We start from the raw sequence: 21,573 nt of genomic DNA, 5'->3' as shown, positions 1-21,573 counted from the left end.
TTTCTGTTCATTCACTCTGCATTTTGCTAATTGATAAAATAAACTTCTAACACTTCTATTCTCAAAGCATTCCTATGTGCCGCATTATTCAGACATCTACCTACAACCTGTGACCAGCACTCTGTACAAATCTAATCACCTACCTATCCACCAGGAAATAAAGAACTTAGTAATGCCACCAACATGTCAAAAGAAAAAACTGCAACATCAGAACCAGAAAATCGAAATGCAAAAAATTACTGTTATTCAAGCCTTTCCTCATAGGATGCAATAAAAAACAAAACAAGATGCCCCCAATAAACTACAAAACACACACAGCCATGCGCAATGTACCAGGCCTGCCCGGTCACTGGGACCTATGGGGTTAACTCCGGAGAAACTTATTCCTCCCCAACATGGCGGGAAACACCTCAACCCGAGAGAAGAAATCCCGCCTCTCACCTTCAGGGGGCAGCGGGATCTCCATGGCGAGGACTGCGGCGGGCACAGAACCCGACTCTTCTCACTATACAGCACCGCCACTCGTTCACAGCGGCCGGAAGCGTCGCAAAAGTAGGACTCACCGTACGACCCATCACCATGGTAGCAACTGCGGTTCGAATTACGGCTAGTGACGTGGACGAGGGCGCCGGAAAGCCAGTATATTAGGACGTGGAGCGGTAATGACGCGCATGCGCATAATCTCGTCCCTCAGCCCCACGGTCTCCCTCGGCTCGGAGGGAAGAGGAAGTTTCACTATTACTATGGCGCAGGCTGAGGTGGTCGTGGCTATCAGCAGGGATGGTGGGGGGCTGGCTACACCAATCTCCAGCATGAAGGGGCCACGTCTGGCACCAGTAGGGACAGTGTTCCCCTCAGCTGACATCCTGAGCTCGCCACTGCTGCATTGTGGGAAAATGCGGCCCCCTCACAGCACATGTGGCCCCTGCTGCCGCATACTCTGGTGGGTGTCTCCCTGCCAGTGTTTATACAATGCGTTTCTCACATTCCGGGAAGCATTGTGTGAATGTGGCCTTGGGCTGCGTTCCCACATTGCTGTCTCTGAGATCGCTTGTTACTCCCTTATTACTAAGCCAGTGGGCTCCTGAGAGGAGCTGTAGTGTCACCCATTGGGGTTAAGGCTGTGTTCACACGCAGCATTTTTCCTTCCCTGTTGCCAGTAAAGACGCAGCATGTACGAGGCCGCTGTTTGCCGACGGACTCGTGCGCTTTGTCCACAGTGCAGGCGTAATGAAGGAAGGGTATGTTCTCACGTTGCATCTTTTCAGTAAAGAAAGAAATGCAGCGTTTTCCAGTCCCAGCAAAGTGAAGTAGATTTCTGAAACCACACGCTGCCTATTTTTTCCTTGCGGATTTGAAGCAGTTTCATAGCAGCAGCATGTCAATTATCTTGGTGTATTTCCAGCGTTTTTTACCCGTTCAAATCAATAGTGGAAAAAGCACCGATTTTATGCAACGTTTTTTGTGCCAACGTTTCCATACTTGCAACAGATTCTTCTGCTGTAAAAAACTGAGCGTGCACTTGGGTTTTGATGAATAAAAGGAAGTGTTTGTTGCCTTTTGGTACTCTCATTGCGCTAGGTGGGTGAAAAAATGCTAACAATTGCTTTGGGTGGAGCAGGGTTTCCACAGCATCCAAAGCGCCGGCAATCCTGAACGTGGAAAACGTACCCTTACACTTTGTCCCACTATGGGACAATCATTTTATGCAGGATGATCACTTATATGGCATGCAGATGAAAATCTGATTGCCATATAAGCTGTCAGTGTTGCACTTTCTGAACACTAACCTGTGACTCTTCCTGACATGCACTGCGCATGACAGGAAGTTTCTGAGCTCTGGTAACCCGGATATCGTCATGCCTCGGGGTCACCGATCCAAAGGCACCGGAACGCTGTGATCTTGTTTGATCACAGTGTTTCGGGGGTTAAAGTACCAGGAGTGGTCTGTAACCGCTCCTGGCACTTAGTGCCTGGGTGTCAGCTGTGAGAATCAGCTGACACCTGGCCGCGATCGGCCGCATTCCCCCCCTGTGAGCGTGGCCGATCGCCATGACGTACTATCCCGTCCATGGTCTAATTGTGCTGGGGCACATGGACAGGATAGTACATCAGAGGTTAGAGAGGGGTTAAGGTTGGTAGGTGGAATGTGAGAAGTTATTCAAGAGGTCTAAAAAAGTGATGTTGAAATAGAAAAAATATTTGTGGCATTGGTATCATAGTTTTATATTTTAAGCTAGCTTTAATTAAAGTGGACCGGTCATCAGATCTAGTGTCCAGTTTTTTTCACTTTTCTTTTTCCCCGCTGCCGTCCTGATCATTCCGTTTTTGTTTTTTTAAATTCATCATATAGTTCTACAGATGAAAAGAAAAAAAAATCAAATTCTAATTTCTTAGTCTTTACCATGGAGGCATTGCTCACCGGATTTACATAGCCCATGTCTTTAGTCTATATAGCAATGTGAGAATTACGTTAAACTAATCTTTATTATATCAATCTAAGATCTGAGACTAGTCAATATTCAAAATCTAAAATGGGAAAAGAACTAATGGGGTGTAGGTGTCATCTAATATAATTACCACTCTCCTGAGTAGCGATATCAAGAAGTGGACAGAACTATTAATATTGACAATAGGATTGCAATATTAATTATTCCAGTTGTGGGGGACCAATGTTAACCTTGATGGGTATCTTTCCCACCTAAATGTGATATCCCACACAAATAAGAAGCATGGCAATAAATCGTAAACAATGAGAGAGTTGGATCAAAACCACAATTCCAAAAACAGAATTGAACACATGGTCAAGAAAGCCAACAGTGGTTGGACCCACATACTGGAATGCGGTCCTCACCCCACTGAGACGTGTTCAAAAACTGATATACAGAATAGATGTTCTCATGCAGACAAATCACAATGGTGATGTAAAAAAACAAAGCTGCAATGGTAGTTGATAAATTTCACATTCTGACCTATTCAAAAACCATGGTAATGTACAAAAGTGGAACAATCTCACCTATTTGGCTGGTGTTGAAGAGGAGGGGGTCAGTCAAGGATGCCATTATTGTTCATTAAGTATGTAGGGAGTATATGAAATGTCCCTAAAGACTGGCACTCTGACCCTTCAACCAACTTGGCCTAGTTCATTCCCTTGGTCCAATGTGTTTCCTCCACCAGGATTCATTAGTGGAATTGGTGTAAGACTCAAATGTCCATTGGGTAATTGAATCCATGCCATGACCCAAGCTACTCAGTATAATCACCCAAAGTCCTGTCCACTAGGACGTGTCTTTAAGCTTCTCTGCATAATTATGCTGTGAGAAACACCGTTTTTGGTAAAGACCTTAAAAACTAGCACTAGATAAGAAGGCCCAATGGTCAGGGGAGCAGCAGGAATAAAATAAGAGCAAACCTGGTCACTTTTTACCTGATGGAAGCCTTTAATAGGAGTACAAAACGAACAGAAATTAGGGGTTTTATTAAGGTACCGTATGTTCACGCTGAGCTGTTGGAGCAGAAATTGATCAGAAATGTAGACTTCTGAATCCTCCCATTGTGCACTGCAGCGATTCGCCGGTTTCTGACTCGAGACCAGAGGGTATGTATGAGAGATACATATTCCTGGGACGGCAAGCGTGGCCTTGCTGCATACACTTGTGTTGAGCAAGGCTGCGCCGCGGCCTCGCTCTGGGCTGGAGTATGTATAAAACATATATACCATCCGGTCATGGCTCAGGGAATTAGCCCCTTCACACCCTGAAGCTTGTGTTCACCTTCATGTCCAGGTCACATTTTACAATTCTGATCAGTGTCGCTTTCGGAGGTAATAGCAACATTTTCGCCAAATTTCTGTTTGTTTTTTTTTTAAACAAACGGAAGTCATATCAAAGAAATTTTACCACTATCATAAAGTAAAATATGTCTCGAGAAAATCTCAGAATCAGAGGGATCCGTTGAAGCGTTCCAGAGTTATAACCTCATAAAGTGACTGGTCAGAATGGTAAGGCGTGTACCCACGTAAGCGGTTTTTTTTTACGTTTAAGTGTTTTTACCGGCAAAAACGCTTAAATAATGCTTACAAGAAACATCCTATTCATTTTAAAGAATTCCGCACTTTTTGTGCATATTGATGCATTTTTTTCCATGAAAAAAATGCATCGCGGTAAAAAACGCAGCATGCTCATTAATTTCGTGGAAAAATCTGCATTTCTAACTATATTCTATGAGCAGGAGGATGCTCCTGTAAAAAAACGTGTGATTTTCCTGTGAAGGAGTCTGGGTTTTTTTCTGCATACGTGGGTACATAGCCTAAAAATTGGCCTGGTCAGGAAGGTGAAAACATGCTTCGGAGTGAATTTTTTTTTAAAATCTGACCAGTGTCACTTTATGAGATAAGTCTGGAACGCTTCAATGTATCCCACCGATTCTGACATTGTTGCTTCGTGACATATTGTGCTTCATAATAGAGGTAAAATTTGTTCAGATATGACTAGCATTTATAAATGAAAAAATTGGAATTTTGGCGAAAATGTTGAATATTTAGTAGTTTTCAAACTTGTTTTTATGCCCTTAAACCACCAGTTATGTCACACAAAATAGTTAACATTTCCCACATGTCTACTTTATATCAGCACAATTTTTGAAACATTCCTTTTTGTTAGAACAGTTAAAGGTTGTCCAGCGATTTCTCATTTTTCCAACAAAATTTACAAATCCATTATTTTTAGGGACCACATCACATTTGAAATGACTTTGAGGAGTCTGTAGGACAGAAAATACCCAAAAGTGTTGATTCTAAAAACTACATCCCTCAAGGAGCGCAAAATCACATTCAAGAAGTGTATTAAACCCTCAGGTGCTTCACAAAATTAAAGCAATTTTGAAAGAAAAAAAAAATTTAACTTTTTTCACACAAATTTTACTTAGACACAATTTTTTTTTTTTATTTTCACAAGGGCAAAAGGAAAAAATGGACCCCAAGATTTGTTGTGCAATTTCTCTTGAGCATGCTGATACCCCATATGTGGGAGAAAACCACTGTTTGGCCTCTCGGAAGGGAAGGAGCACAGTTTCACTCTTTGAACGCAAAATGGGCTGGAATAGAGTGGAGACCATGTCGCGTTTGGAGAGCCCCTTATGTGCCTAAACAGTGGAAAACCCCACAAGTGACCCCATTTTGCAAACTAGATTCCCCAAGGAACTAATCTATATGTGTGGTAAGCACCTTGAACCCCCAGGTGCTTCATAGAAACGTAATTACCATATTTTGCGGATTGTAAGACGCACCCCAAATTTGGAGGGAAAAAAAGAGGGATTTTTTTTTTTTTTTTAAATAAAATGGTGGTGCTTCTTATAATCTATGCATCTTATTGCTTACCGGGGGTGGTGGCTGCGGTGAAGCAGGGTCTTAGGGTCGCTGCTGGAAGAGGCAAGAGTGGAGTGTTTCTGCAGGCTGAGATGAGAGGGTGTTTTTGATGTGCACCGCTGCTGGTGTTCAGTGGTGTGGGGGCTCTGCCGACATTTTGTGAAAGCCCAGAGCCCCACACTTTCATAGTTTACTGTGCTTTGGACTCCGGGAAAATGATTGTTGGGCATGCGCAAATGGAAACCTTGGCACCAAGATCTCGGGAGATGAGATCTCAGCGCTGGGGTTAAACTGCTGTAACTGACATTAGTTTTCACGGTGTCAGTTACAGATGGGAGTCCGCTGTTTAAAACAGCCTTCACCTACTGAATATGTCAGCCTTTCAGAAAAGGAGAGTAGGATCATTCAGCTGTGAGTTTCTTTGTAAAGCCTTTCAACAAGCGGAATAGTACAATGCAAAGTTTTAAGAAAAGATCACTGTTTTTAATCTTAGGTAATACAAGTTAAGCTGTCAGTTTCGTAAAACTAAAACCAAGGAAAGGTGACAATCACTGATGTATATTGTGCCTTTGTTTTATGTTGTATGGTCTGCAGCGTGATAAACTATCTGCGTAGACCTGGTATCTGATCACTGGTTGGTTCTGTAGTACTATCGGTTGTTTTGGTGCTTTAAGGTACTGTCACACTTAGCGATGCACCAGCGATCCCGACCAGCGATATGACGCGGTCAGGATCGCTGGTGCATCGGTAAGTGGTCGCTAGTGAGCTGCCACACAGGCACATCTCACCAGCGACATAGCAGCGGTCGGGGGTCGCTACTTACGTGTCAGACGAGGCGATCCTGACATCCTCCCGCCCGCGTCCACGCATCGCTCGTCGGCGCCACAGGAAGCTGACGACGAGAAACGGTCCAGGACGTTCTCGCGCGATCAGCGATAACCAGCGGTGGAGCGGTGGGAGGTAAGTATCACACATAGCGATATCGCTAGCAATATCGCTGCTGCGTCACAAAACCAGTGACGTTACAGCGATATTGCTAGCGATATCGCTTAGCGTGACGGGGCCTTTAGGCCATCCCACGTGCGTGGCAGGTTTTACACAGGAGACATATCTGGATAGGTCCAATGTACAGATGGCACAAAATTTGCATTGGGTTCTACTCCTAGAAGTGCCCATGCTGTGAAGCTTTTGAGATGCTAAAATAATTAAAAATAAAATTTGTAATAACATAATTAGAAAAGCAATCTGAAGAAACAAACAATGATGGAAGAGGGGGGAAAAAAAAAGTCCTGCAGCCGAAATTAAATGTGCATCAGTTTGTATTTTTATTGTCTTTTGCAGGATGCAAATCAAACACAGTAAATAAAAATACCCCCACCCCAACAAAAGTCAACTTCTCCCAAAATTAAGGTCACAAAATACACTAAGATAAACTACACTTTTTATATACAGTTTGAGATTTTCACTCTCCTCACACCACACATGAAAGTTATACTAGAAGCCTTCATTCTTTTCCGTAGGACACATATACATAAATTGTAACATTTCTATATATACACACACTCTGCCAATAAATAGGATCATTCCACATACAGAGCCAGTGTTTTACTTTATCCAGGAAGGGACTAGAGGAGCAGAAGAGGTACAGTATTGAAGGTCCCGAGTATTGCATGCAGGATGTACTTAAGTGGATGTTACATCACACCCCATTAAATGCTGGTAAATGTATTAGCCATAATGAAGCCAATAAGGAAACAAATAGCTTTAGTGGCTATGTATTTTATCCTTTCCCTTAGTTTTAGTAGACATATCTCATTTACTTATTAATCATGAGAACCCAGCTCTACCAAACATAGCACATGCAGAATCCATAGTTCAGCGAAGTGTATAGGGTAAGCAGGGTCTCCAAATAACAAGAACTGCAGAGCTGTTTAGATACTTCATACACGGCGGCTTCAGGTGTGCACTCCCCAACTTCATCAGTGTACTGCGCTTGCCATGGAGACATAATACTGCTGTTTAACAGGGTGCAAAAGTCAGTCATACCCATGGGGTCAAGAGTACAGCATCTGAAGTCATAATAATCTTGGCTATACAGGTAGTTTTGCCACACATGAAGCTTTGTCTGTGACATTAAAGGAGTTTAAGTCATCTGAGAAGTCTGCAGTCACTATATGACTGCAGATTTCTGGATCACAACAGCCTGCGCTGCAAAAGTTGTCAGGATTCACTGCTGGTGAATGCAGGCAGTCACGTGTTCTGACTAGATGTGCTCAATTCACTTGTGTTGAGAGAAGCCGGCCATGTCTAGTCGGAATGTGGCCTGAAGTTTGAGTCGTATTTACAGTCATGTGACCGCCGCTCTTACCGGTAATATCGGAGAATCCTGACAGCGTGCGCACACCAAACACTAATAAGTCTAAAGTCTCTCTGTGACTGCAGACTTTTGAATCCAAAGCTTAATGGTGGTGGTTTGGGAGGCTTTTGGGACAGATTCCCCTTAAGAAAAAAAAATGCATGTAATATGTTGCACACTTCTAATCATTTCTACATATACGGTACCTTTCCACATTCTTGGCTTATGTAAAATATAAAAATTGCAGGTGTGAATTAGTCCAAAACAAATTCATGTGCCCAGTGAGCGAAAAGACCTGCAACTAGAACTGCACTGGGGGCATCACATTAATGAAATAAGTCTTGCTCTCACCTTAGGCCAGGTTCACACTAGAGAATTGGGGTAGGCAAATGCACAATTTAGGATATCTGATAACTTGTTAAGCGGTGTATGTCCGACCACTTGGCTGAACGGGGAACTCTTCTCCCCATTGGATAAAGTGACAGTGCAGTCAGGCATCCAACCGGCCGTGCCATTTTGGAATGGAGAGAAAAGTTCCTTGTTCGGATGATCAGTGTAGGTCCCAGCTGTGGGATACCCACCGTTCAGAAAGTTATCACCTAACCTGTGCATAAGTGATAGAGAGTGCTTAAAATAAGTACATTTCTCAATTTTCACTGTAAACTGGGAAAATAATGCTAGAACACTCATAGAATACAAGACAATCAATCTGCAATGCGGATGTTGCCCATTTCTACGACTCATGGAAAACGCATACTGTAATGTTTACTGTTTGAGCCTTGTAGGAATGTACCTTAAGTGCCTCCTAATTGCCTATATTTGTCAAGATTGAAATATTATTGTGAACCCATAGTAGTTTAGTTTATAGAATTGCTTGCAATAAATGGAGATTGACATATGTTTCTACTAAATTATTTCTGCATCTGTGGCAATTTTTTTTAAAAAGTATTGTATGAATAACCATTGACAAGCAGATATGAGCAAATACTAAGGTCACACACACACAAATACCATGGATTGTACAGAAAGGTTATATACAAAAAACACTTTTGTTTATCAATGTAACACTCCATAATAGTCTGCAGAAAACCATCCCAACCCCTTGGCGTGTTCCAGACAGGCCATACTAGAGATAATGTGCCCTAGAAGCCGTGCTAGGTGGCCCACATGGATGGAGACAGCTTCATGGCAGCACTAGGTGCTGCTGGAAACCATCCTATCAGTTTGTATGTTTACTAATAGTTAAAGCGATTTTTGACAACTGTTAAGGGCCTGTCACACTAAGCGATATCGCTAGCAATATCGCTATAACTTGTGACGTAGCAGCGATATTGCTAGCGATATCACTGTGTGTGATACTTACCTACGACCCGCTCCCCCGCTGGTTATCGCTGATCGCGCAAGAACGTCCTGGACTGTTTCTCGTCGTCAGCTGCGGCACTTCCTGTGGAGAGACGAGCGTGGCGCCGGGCAGGAGGACGCAGGATCGCCTAGTCTGACAGGTAAGTAGCGACCCCAGCGATGTCGCTGGTGAGATCTGCCTGTGTTGCAGCTCACTAGCGACCACTTAGCGATGTACCAGCGATCCTGACCGCGTCATATCGCTGGTACATCGCTAAGTGTGACAGTACCTTTAGGCTATGTGCACACACTGCGGATTGGTCTGCGGATTCTTATCTGCGGAACCGCAGGTAAAATGACCTTCGGTTTTGCCCTGCGGTTTGCCACCTGGACAATGGAATAGGTGGCAAACCGCAGCAGAATCCGCAGAAACAATTGACATGTCATTTCTTTCTGCGGATTCAAAACCGCAGCTTTTCCGCAGTTAAAAATCCGCAGCATGTGCACAGCAGAATGTAAATCATGTAGGATAACATGCTACTGTACACTGTCTGCAGAACTGCTGCAGATCCGCTGCGGCCAAAACCGCAGCGTGTGCACATAGCCTTAATCTTTTTCTTCTTTCCCTACAAAGAGACTGCATTTTATTTAAACAATTCCAAGTAGATTCTCTGTTTTCTATTGAGATATGGATGACAAAACATAAGAGGATCAAAATGTAACTTTAAATGTATTCCTATAGCTTATTAATGTAAGTCATTTATGGCAGGTTCTCCTTCAGTTCCTGCTGTGCAATTAGACGTCTGTACCCAGACAAGCTCAGCACATAAGCCTACTATTGTAAGTGCATCCAGAGGGATCCAGTAAAGTATGTTCACACGATACCGGCTCATGTGAACAGGGCCGGTCAGGGTGGCGCACATGACCACGAGCAGCTTAGCTCTTTATCAAGTACTTTAACTCCTACTTAAATGAAGACCAAAGGAAACTATTTTCTTTATAACTTGGTAAAAAGCTCTTCCTAGGTTTGAAATGATCGTAAAAGCATATATACATTGAAGTTAGCACCAGCATACCCTGAATAACTACAGTCCCTGCTAAAGCCATGCACAATTTTTTGTTTTTAGGCCTATACAGTTACTCATCCATAGTTACAGAAAACTTCTTATTTACCGCTTTAGATCTCATACTAAACCACACTTATTAGTAATACAATATAGGTATAGGCTACACCTTCATAACCTTAAGCAGCAACACCCTACTTAGGCTGGTTTCACATTTGTGGACGGAGGGCTGCGGACTTCCTCCGTGAAGCCCCACTCCCGCCTCCTCCTGTTAGCTCCACCTATTTCTGCATGCGGCGGCCTGCGTACCCCCATCTTTAACATTGGGTACGCAGGCCGTGCCGCAGTATGCGGATGCCGCCGCATGCGTCATTTTGACGGTGCGGCGACCCGCGTAGAACGCATCATGTTGGAATTTTATGCGGGCACCGCATTGTCAAAACGACACATGCGGCATCCGCATACTGCAGCATGGCCTGCGTACCCAATGTTAAAGATGGGGTACGCAGGCTGCCGCATGCAGAAATAGGCGGCGCTAACCGGAGGAAGCAAGGTGGGGGCGGGGCTTCACGGAGGAAGTCCGCAGCCCTCCATCCACAAATGTGAAACTAGCCTAAAGCAGTGGGGGAGATTAGTGTAACTAAAGAGTCAGTTAATTGCTGCAAATTCTGCCACATGATTTGCAGCACATTTATCAGGTTTTTGTTATTTTTGTAGCCTTGCCCAACAAGGAGAGTGAACTTGCTCTGCTTGGTTTAGTGATTTTTTCTAATGTGCAACACCACATGTCAAAATTGTGGCACACACTTCAGGCACAAAGCAATTCAACTAATAGGTGCTGCAGACAGACTAGACAGTCTAAAAAGTCCGATTTATCAAATATCATGAACTACTGGAAACTCTGGCACTTTTTATTTACACATTTTTTGCTACTCCGGTCAGTAACATTTCTGTTCAGTGTTTGGTCAGTATGTTCCATCAGTATCTGCAAGCCAAAACCAGGATTTGAACAATCAGATGAAATATATAATAGAAACACGTCACCACTTCTGTATTTATCACCCACTCCTGGTTTTGGCTTACAGATACTGAGGGAAAAAACTGACCAAATACTGAAAGCAGCACTCCTCACACCAAAGTTTTTATCCTCTTAATATACTGCAATCATTATATTATATAGTGCTGTGTACTTACAATTGCTCATTTTGCCTTTCTACCCAGATAATTCTTCTCTTTTCTCTGCTCTATGTAGTGACAGGAAGTCTCTTGTCCCTGCATTTATCACTCCCCTCCACCTCCTGACCCAGCTGCCCCCTCCTCAAGGGTCTTTTGCAGTGACTGATGAGTCATACAGGGAAAATTGACCTCCTGTTTCTATATAGAGCTAAGCAGAGTTCAGCTAGTCAGTTTTTAATCACTAATGTTATAGACCTAATGGAAAACAGAAGAGTTAGTTCAGTTAAAAAGGAAAATTGAGCAGTTGTAGGTACACAATAATATGATGATTGCAATATGTTTAGAGGATAACATTTTTTGAAGGGAATGGTTCTTGAACGTCTGATCGGCCAGCGTCCGGCACCCCCACCACTGGCCGAAAGTACTTACTTGCGGAGCTGGCAGTCTACTTGTGGTGGCTGCCACAGGATACTACACATCCGCCTCCTATTGATTTAAGTATTTCTGGCCAGTGCCACGGATAATAGCCGATCATCAGGGGTGTCGGACCCCAACCGAACAGACATGGATGACCAATCCTAAAGATAGGCCATCAGTGTAAGAGTAGTGGACAACCTCCTTAATAAATTATCCCCTAAATTTCCATATGCATTAACCCCTAAATGATCAGAGGTTTTTTTTATTTTGCGTTTTTCGCTCCTCTTCTTCCCAGAGCTATAACTATATTTTTCTGTCAATATGGCCATGTGAGGGCTTATTTTTTGCAGGACGAGTTGTACTTTTGAACGACACAATTGGTTTTACCATGTCGTGTACTAGAAAACAGGAAGAAAATTCCAAGTGCGGTGAAATTGCAATCCCACACTTGTTTTTTTGTTTGGCTTTTTTGCTAGCTTCACTAAATGCTAAAACTGACCTGCCATTATGATTTTCCAGGTCATTATGAGTTCATGGACACCAAACATGTCTAGGTTCTTTTTTTTATCCAAGTGGTTAAAAAAAAAAATTCTAAAATTTGCTGAAAAAAAAAATTGCTCAATTTTCCGAGACCTGTAACGTCTCCGTTTTTTGTGATTTCGGGTTGGTTGAGGGCTTTTCTTTTGCGTGCCAAGCTGACGTTTGATACCATTTTTGTGCAGATACAATATTTTGATCACCCATTATTGCATTTTAATGCAATGTCGCGGCGACCAAAAAAATGTAATTCTGGTGTTTCGATTTTTCTTGCTATACCGTTTAGCGATCAGGTTAATCTTTTTTTATGGATAGATCGGGCGATTCTGAACGCGGTGATACCAAATATGTGTTTGATTTTTTTTGTTTTATTTTGAATGGGGTGAAAGGCGGGTGATTTTAACCTTTATATTTAATATTTTAAAAAACTTTTTCACTTTTGGCATGCTTCAATAGCCTCCATGGTAGGCTAGAAGCTGCCTTCGCTTGATCGGCTCTGCTACATAGAAGCAATGCTCATAGTTATGCATATGGTCAGTGGTTTAACATGGAGAAAGCAAAGTACATCACTCTGCTCCATTCACTGTTGATGGAACGACCAGAGAAAGCAGAGGTGGAACATATGCACCTATGCTACTCTCTCCAGTCCACCTGTAGCTACAGAGCCCAGTTCTTGGCATTGGTCAGGGTCCCAGCATCCCCTACAAGTTTCATTCAGATCTATATTTTAATTGCGATATGCTAGATATCCTGGTGAGTAAAATAATCTTGTAAGGAATTGCTATGGAAACTTCCACAGCAATTCCGCAAGAGAAATCCACAGCGAAGAAACAACTGATAGCACATTACTGTAAACCTTTAACAATTGTAACATGCATTTCTTTTCAATCTACCTGGATACATATCCAAGTCGTTCTACCTGGGTCCATCAGGTTCTGCTAAGTTTGCCGACAAAGACTCCAGATGTAGCTTCTGACCGTAACATGAACAGATCCTAGGAGATTAGCTGCCTTTTCATTATATTTTGTAACAATGGAGGTTTATAACAGAAATACTTCATCTTACCAAACATTAAAGGTTTTATTCTTTGGTTAAATGGTAGTGTAAAGCACTACTGTGGCTCTTCAAAACTACTCAAGAAGTACAATGGTCTCTTCCTAATTTTGTATTAAAGGCATAGAGATGCAGGACAGGGATGTTAAGAGGGGGACCATAAAAGCAAAAACAAAGGCATGCTCTCATATGGTTAGCACATCAGGGTGTGGGCAAAAACATGTGCAATGTAGAGGCTCATTTTAAGGCATTTTGCTCAAATAGGCCTACTATTGTAGGCATATAAATGGTACAATGCTGCCAATCCTTGGAGGCTGAAATCTGCCAAAAAGCAACTGGAGTAAGTAGTCTGGTTTTCTGTGTGGAACCACCAGAAGCAGGGACTAGTGATGAACGGGCAACCTCATGTGCTAATGGAGTATCTTCGCCGTGCTCAAATACTATGTTCAAGTCACCATTGCTGCATGTCTCGTGGCTGTTAGGCAATCTCTGCATGTATTGCAGCTGTCGAACAGCCGCGGAGATGCGAATACTAGAGCATGCTGAAGACACTATTAGGCACATGCCAATGGTTTGGATAGTCTGCCTTCTGCACCTACACAATGCCCATAATTGTCATGGGTGCTCAAACATTACAGATGGCATAAAACATGCTTTTCATTTGTCAATGTTGATCGCATCAGTATCTTTTTTTTTTTTTTTTTTTTGAGGGGGGGGGGTGTCACATGATGTGAAATATTACAACTTGTGGAAAATAAGGGGTTAAATTAAGCCCCATCACAACATTAGATCATTTTTGTATTTTTAAGTGTGTATTCCCTATGCGACTTGGGATCTGACAGCACAGTCACAAGCAATCTTAACCCTGGAGCTTTGGAACCCCAAGAATGAGGCTTTAGCTTGAATTGCTTCTATGGGGGGTACTTTACACCCATTTGAAGTCCCTGCTTCTGACAAGAAATGTACTCTATTTCCTTACAGTAAGAATAGCATTGATATACAGTGGGGCAAAAAAGTATTTAGTCAGTCAGCAATAGTGCAAGTTCCACCACTATTGCAGATTCAGTCTTCCCAGCCTGGTGCACGGCTACAATTTTGTTTCTGGTGTCCTTTGACAGCGCTTTGGTCTTCACCATAGTGGAGTTTGGAGTCAGACTGTTTGAGGGTGTGCACAGGTGTCTTTTTATACTGATAACAAGTTTAAACAGGTGCCATTACTACAGGTAATGAGTGGTGGAAAGAGGAGACTCTTAAAGAAGAAGTTACAGGTCTGTGAGAGCCAGAAATCTTGATTGCTTGTTTCTGACCAAATACTTATTTTCCACCATAATATGCAAATAAAATGAAACAAAAACAGACAATGTGATTTTCTGGATTTTTTTTTCTCAGTTTGTCTCCCATAGTTGAGGTCTACCTATGATGTAAATTACAGACGCCTCATCTTTTTAAGTGGTGGAACTTGCACTATTGCTGACTGACTAAATACTTTTTTGCCCCACTGTATTGTATTCTTGTTCACACGAAGTGCGAGCAGAGACTTACAGCAGCAGTATAGGATGCTATGTACCTAAGAAATAAGACCATAGCTATTCAATTATGTGGGTTGACTGTACAATTATATTGGAGGTAGATAACTGTGTGGCTATCCAGTAGCTTGGTATTTTGCCAAACGATAGAAGCAACCATTGCATTCAGGTGGAATGCTGTATACTAGGGCAGTTTTCAATTATTAATAATCTATTATAACACCCAGCAATATGACTAGAGTCATACTGGGAAGAAACTGAAGAAACTACATCAAACTGCTGGAAAACAAGCTCTTGCCACGGTTTGGAGCCAGCTATCAGAAACGGTCTACCCCTTTTTGCAGCCTTCTCAATTGGCATCCTAATATGGTGACATCACCATATATTACATAATAGTCTAATAAGCCACGGAGAAGATGCAATTTAGAGGGAATAATACCATTTAAAATACTATCCTAGGTTTGTTACATACCTCATTATTAAATTGTTCCTTTATAACATGTAAATTAGCAGCTAAGCCACTTTACATTATTCTAGTCAGCTCTTCACTTACAAAGATAGAGGAAAAAGTGCAAATCAAAAGGAGTTATCCGGTCCAAACCGGTAAGTGTGAAATCACTGTGTACGACTGCAGACTTCTGAATCCCTTCCGCACACGCACTGTGGGGAATTTGACAGTTTCAGACCCGGGACCAGAGGGTATGTAGGTGTTATACATACTCCTGGCCAGTGGGCGCAGGCTCACTCTAGATACACTTGTATTGAGCAAGGCCACGCCCACTGGCTAGGAGTATGTATGACACCTGAATACTCTCCGGTCCCAGGTCTGAAGAACGCAAAACCGCACAGCGCACAGTTTGGGGGGAGGGGGGGGGTCATAAGTCTGGATTTGGACCGGACAACCTCTTTAAAAGGTAAGCCATCATCAAAAAAATTACCTAATGTTTAAATCAAATTTTTCTATTTATTCCTCTTGAAAGCATTGGAATTAGTCATAAAGGTGGGTGCCAGCGTGGGTTCGATCACCTCTCAGTGCATCAACAGCTGGCCCTAATGCTGTGCGAGCGGTCAGTGCTGGGGCAGCAGTTACAGCACCGCTCTCTATACAGAGTGGTGACAAACTGACGGTGCCACCTGCAAGACTGGAACCCGAACACTTTTAGCTGGAATAATGTTAATTTCCTACTGGAAGCAGGGCTCTAGGTGCCGGCACTGGGCAGGTTTAGATTGCTATTAACATACAGATTAGATTGATAGTATTTTGACTTCAGCATCAAAATCTGCATTAAAAATAATAAAACTTGCAATTTTTTTTTAAAGACATATTTCCTTTTGTTTCAGGAAACACCACATGTACATAGCGACAACCGTTGCATCCTATCTTTTGTATAGAAGGGTGTATTAATCATGTGAAAAGGAGAGGGAACAGGGCCAGACATGACATTGCCTACTGTGGATGGTGGAGCCTATGTTATCAGGCAAACGTTGCCAAAAGGTTGGCGATTTTTTAAGTAACAATAACCCGATTTAACAAGTCATTTTCTGATAGCTTCCCTTTAAAAGGTGCCTAATATTTGCATGTGCTCTTTATGTAAGCCTATCAAAAGAACACATGAAAAGTCTAAAAATGCTGTAGAAGGTAGGTAGATACTTCTTGTACATCAAGGACTTAGTATATTATTGCGTAGCCAGAAGTGTAATTCTGTTTAAAGTGGACCTTTCATCAACAAATCCTAACTACCATTGATGGGGTCAAGAAAAAAAAAAAAACACCCACTACTTTCACAGGAAATCAAGATGAATAGCTTTAGTCCTAAACTGGACCTCTAACTACTGAACATTAGCAAGTTTCTCCTCTATGTCCAGCTTTGAGCCAAATGCCGGATTATAAAGCTTTTACAGTATTTAACAATGGAGACCTAAGCCAAGATTGATTTGCAATAGCTGTTTAATGATGGATTTTGTCGATGATGGGTCCAGGTTAAACCAAGATTTATTTACACACTATGAACATATATACCGCATGGTGCACAGTATGGGAAGGTTTTATATCTTACATTTATGGAGTATATACATCATTAGTCCATATAAATTATTGAAAAACCCATTCAATGGAATATATAAACAAGGCTACCCACTGAACTGGACAGACACAGGAATGTTATGGTTTAAAAATACATATTTTATTATTTTTGCATAATGTTTTTTGACGTGCTGACAAAACCAATTATAATAATGCCTCTAGCCAAACATCACATTTGATTCCAACTCTATATAGGTATAAATCAAAGCTGCACAATATACTAAGGTACTAATATGGGCTAATCCATATAGATGTAACAAAGTGTTAATACAGACATCCAATAAAGCAGACGTGCTATAGTGCCTAAATGAATTAATAGTATATAGCAGCAACAAAATTACCAACTGAATTAAATTGAAGTGCTACAACATATCAAAATGCCACCACATAATCACCAGATCATGATTTTATATAAAAAAGTGCCTAGTGCCGCATATTCTATGAATCTTGTCTGCATAATAACTTTTATTTTTTATATTTGTCTATTTCAAAGGACCAAATCCCACTAGCAAAATGCATGACTATTGTTAGCCGTTACAATCAACTAAATACCTATATAAAGATTCATTACCTGATTAGGGGAATCGTCTGGATCTGCCACCCACCCCAACGTACGTTTCAATATCTTCTTCCGGGAGCGTTAATTCAGTTGGTAATTTTGTTGCTGCTGTATACTATTAATTTATTTAGGTACTATAGCACTTTGTCATCAGTCTATGAATTGCTGCTTTATTGGATGTGTGTATTAACACTTTGTTACATCTATATGGATTAGCCCATATTAGTACCTTTAGTATATTGTGCAGCTTTGATTTATACCTATATAGAGTTGGAATCAAATGTGATGTTTGGCTAGAGGCATCATTATAATTGGTTTTGTCAACACGTCACAAAAACATTGAGTAAAAATAATAAAATATGTATTTTTAAGCCATAACATTCCTGTGTCTGTCCAGTTCAGTGGGTAGCCTTGTTTATATTTATGGAGTATAGTTTACAGTGAGGACCACTCCATGAATACTCAGTCGCACGAGGACGATAATGCTGTCTTAGATTAGCCATACTATCAGTTTCCTTTTACTCAGAGTAACAACCAGTTTTAATAAATAACAGGTTAAACAATATTTCTCAAAGGAACATAAAAAAAAAAAAAGTTTGGAAATATTCCTCATGTATTTACAATAGCACAGCATTTCATCACAGTAACTAACCAGACGGCACCCTCTTATTCCTATAGCCTGTGCTAGGCAAAAGGAATAAATCGGATTTGATTTTATAGGTAAGACAGGCCCAGTGTTAGCGGCTTCATATCTAAAGGAGACCTGCCGTCATTCCAGACATGGCGACCCTTGTCACACGACTGCTATGATGCTGTACTATTGTTTTACTACATAGTAGTTATTGCAATCATTTAGCAGAGATATTGGTGACAAGGCTTTTATAATGTGCAAAGACCACCATAAGGTCAGATGCAGACAGCAGAATGAAATTCTAAGTCAGTCACGTTCGCAAGTCGAAAATGCTCCATGTCCTCATTGTGAATGTGTCCAGGAGCTAATATAGCATACGCTATTTTGGCCCGTAAATTGGGTCAAAATGGTGCATGCTGCAAGTTCCCCCCCCCCCCACACACACACACACACACACACACACACACACAGACCTTACGTGCAGACACTCATCTGAACAAGTAACACTGAGCAATCAGATACTTGCTTTCATGTTCTACTTACTGCTGGAAAATAATGGAAGCCAAAATTGCATTCATTATTATAGGTCACAACACAGTTGTGCCCTTTCTAGGCTTACATTCATTAATCACTTATTCGAAAGCAACCATTGTGCTGTTCTGTGTTTTTTTTTTTTACTTATGTGCAAAATTTTGTATGTGTAATAATGGCCCCGATTCATCAAACCCAACGTTGTTCACGCCAGTCTTGATGACTGGGTGTGCTGGAGTCAGACGCCTGATTCATTAAGAGACCATGCCTCTTAATAAATCGGACACATCTTGAAAGTGGAGTGCACCTCAACACAAGTCTTATTCCAGTTTGGGATTGAAAGAATTCTGGCATAAGGGGGCTTTCACACAGCGTTCAGTGGCCCCATCAGGGCTATTCTCGTCTATTGCTCCGTCAGTGTATACGCCCAAATCATATTTTGCGGGGAGGGAAGGGGGGAAATTCAGAGACAAACCCCAACAAGGTCAATAAACGGGTGCCTGAACGCAATGTGAAAACATCCTTAGGTGTACCATGTCTAGTAAGAATCTGACGCCCCACCCATTTGGGCAGAGCTGGCCGAAACGGTCATAAAACGTTAAGTCGCAAAATATTTACACAACCTTGTGTTATTTTTCAAAGTGTTTTACGCCAGATTTCTGGCTCGGGGTAGGTTCACACAACTGATTTTTCCACACACATTCTGATCGGACTACCAGTTTTTCTTGTACTTGGGGAAAAAAATTCTCTGCCTTGTCCAGTCAGTCCGTGAAAATCACACAGCAATCATATGTCAGGGCACGTCCCTTGGCTCAAAAGCAGACATGTCTCCAATATTTTTACAATGACCACTCTGTCCGAGATGGGGGGGGATATAATGTCGGACATGTGCACAGTCCCATATAATAGCATAGGTATGAGTGCCATCTGTGAAAACCACTTGTACGAGAGCCCTCATACACTTTGATGAATGGGGCCAATGTGCATTTTAAACTCCTAATAAGATATGTTGCATACATATATCTGTGGGTTTAGAGCGACTTCTTTACTCCATTACCAAAGGAGAATGCCCTCATTTGGGCTGATAGGACAATAATTAAAACTGATTTCTGGTCTAAGCTGTAATAGAAATGGGTATGTATACTCACAACTACTTTACACTCCAATGTGTACAATTCTAAAATCCAAAAATCAGCCACTATTTGGCATCGAGTCCTTTATACATTTGATTTGCTGTTAAAAAAAAAAAATGCAGACTAGGAAACAGGTTGTTATCCCACACCTTGATGGGTCAAAGGATTGCATGCAGCAGCTTTGAGATTACTTCTGAAGACCTGGAATGAACTTAATAGTCGATTGGGGTGCGATTTCCTCAGCATATCCTGGAACATCTGCAGGCCATCAGTTATTATGGAAACATGGCGTGGTTGTCATTACGATATGACCGTAGCCCATACAGGAGTTTCTCTGCTTTCAATGAGCAAACATCATCGGCACCAGCCAATGATCAGTGGGCAGGCAAACTGCGGGGGAGGCAATTTGCGGTGTTGCATTCACAATATGAGCAGTGTGTGGAAGGAAAGAGTAAGGGGAATGCTCATTAGGAAAGATGCTTCAGACGTCATATCTGTTGTGTGTGTTGGGGTGACTCTGTCGACTGTACTGAAAGTGATCAGTCAGTACACTGGTCCGACCATACTGATAGTCCCTTCCTGGAGTAATGGAGGGCATTCCATTTTGGAGCTTTTCAGGAACCTCACGGTGGTGGTCCAGGCCCTGAATTTCTGAACTTGCAAGAGGAAGTAGTTGCTTCTTTGCCTCTTGGTTTGCATCATACTTGGCCTGGAATAAGAATACATTGATCAATACCATAGTACACCAAAGCATAAAACTTACAAATACAACAGTTAAAACATAAATGCTTCTAAACATACTGTAGTTGCATTTTACCAAAATTACTTAAAGGGAGTCTGTCACCTGGTTTTTGCTATGTAATCCGCGAGCGACATGATGCAGGATACAAGTTCCTCATTCCAGGGATGTGTCACTTACTAGTTTACATGCTGTCATTTTGATAAAATCACCGTTTTATCTTCTGCACATAACCCAGTGCTCAGAATACGGAGCTCTGTATAACTCCGCCCACACCACTGATTGACGGCTTTCTGTGTACACTCTGGTGACAAAAAGCTGCTAGTGGTGGGGGTGGGGTTACACAGCATTGGACTTGGAGGCACAAGATACCTAGTCCTGTAGTGATAACCTGCTGATAAAACTCATTGTATTGAAAGAGCAACACACAGGCTAGTGACATCACTGAAATCAGAGTCACAGCCCCCTAGATCATGATGCTTGCAGTTTACATAGCAAAAAAAACTTGACAGATTCCCTTTAAAACCTTACATCCTTAACTGATGTGTTTTGATATATTTGTAATTGATGCATAGGATCTGAAAGGGTCAGACAAAACAAAAATGATCTTAAGAGTAAGGCTGTGTGCCCAAGTAGCGTTTAAGCGTTTCTGCAGCGTTTTTAAATGCGCGATTCTGCCGCAGAAACGCTTAAAAATGCATGGAATGCTTTTTTTTTAATAGAAAACACATGTTGTGCCAATGGTGCGTTTTTTACCGCTGCAGAATCGCTTAGTGGTAAAAAAAACGCAGCATGTTCATTAATTTGGTGGAATCGCCCGCGATTCCGCATACCATCAATTATGTGGGCAAAACCGCTTGGGAAAACGCATGCAAAAACGCTTGACAAACACTTGGCAAAATCCGCATGCGTTTTCCCAGGAGCAGGGTGTGCGATTCTGCTCAGGTTTATTCTGTATCAGAATCGCTATGTGGGCACATAGCCTAAATCTTCATCCTATCTTTAGGATAGGCCATCAATAGAAGATTACTAGGGGTCCAAATCCAAACTGCCCCACTAATC

At 41.9% G+C, this 21,573-nt stretch overlaps 2 protein-coding genes across 6 annotated transcripts in view; both read right to left on the bottom strand.

The window, feature by feature from the left end:
• The window catches only part of CHERP (calcium homeostasis endoplasmic reticulum protein), a 106,490-nt gene extending 103,413 nt beyond the window's left edge, over positions 1 to 3,077 (bottom strand). For 3 of the 5 annotated variants that reach the window (XM_073559856.1, XM_073559859.1, XM_073559858.1), the window contains exon 1: positions 3,017 to 3,077. In XM_073559856.1, coding sequence (XP_073415957.1) covers positions 3,017 to 3,062 — 46 coding nt within the window. In that variant the 5' untranslated portion in view covers positions 3,063 to 3,077. Of the gene's footprint in view, positions 1 to 441; positions 704 to 3,016 lie in introns of those variants that run through there. The other 2 variants (XM_073559860.1, XM_073559857.1) reach the window with 2 other exon arrangements.
• A 15,268-nt stretch (positions 3,078 to 18,345) lies between these two features.
• The window catches only part of SLC35E1 (solute carrier family 35 member E1), a 52,534-nt gene continuing 49,306 nt past the window's right edge, over positions 18,346 to 21,573 (bottom strand). The window contains exon 6 of the mRNA XM_073559855.1: positions 18,346 to 20,481. Coding sequence (XP_073415956.1) covers positions 20,254 to 20,481 — 228 coding nt within the window. The 3' untranslated portion in view covers positions 18,346 to 20,253. The remainder of the gene's footprint in view (positions 20,482 to 21,573) is intronic.

This window comes from Dendrobates tinctorius, unplaced genomic scaffold, assembly GCF_039654945.1.
Source record: "Dendrobates tinctorius isolate UK_male_01 unplaced genomic scaffold, ASM3965494v1 ptg000276l, whole genome shotgun sequence".
Taxonomy (NCBI): domain Eukaryota; kingdom Metazoa; phylum Chordata; class Amphibia; order Anura; family Dendrobatidae; genus Dendrobates; species Dendrobates tinctorius.
This window is presented reverse-complemented; position numbering and strand designations above follow the sequence as displayed.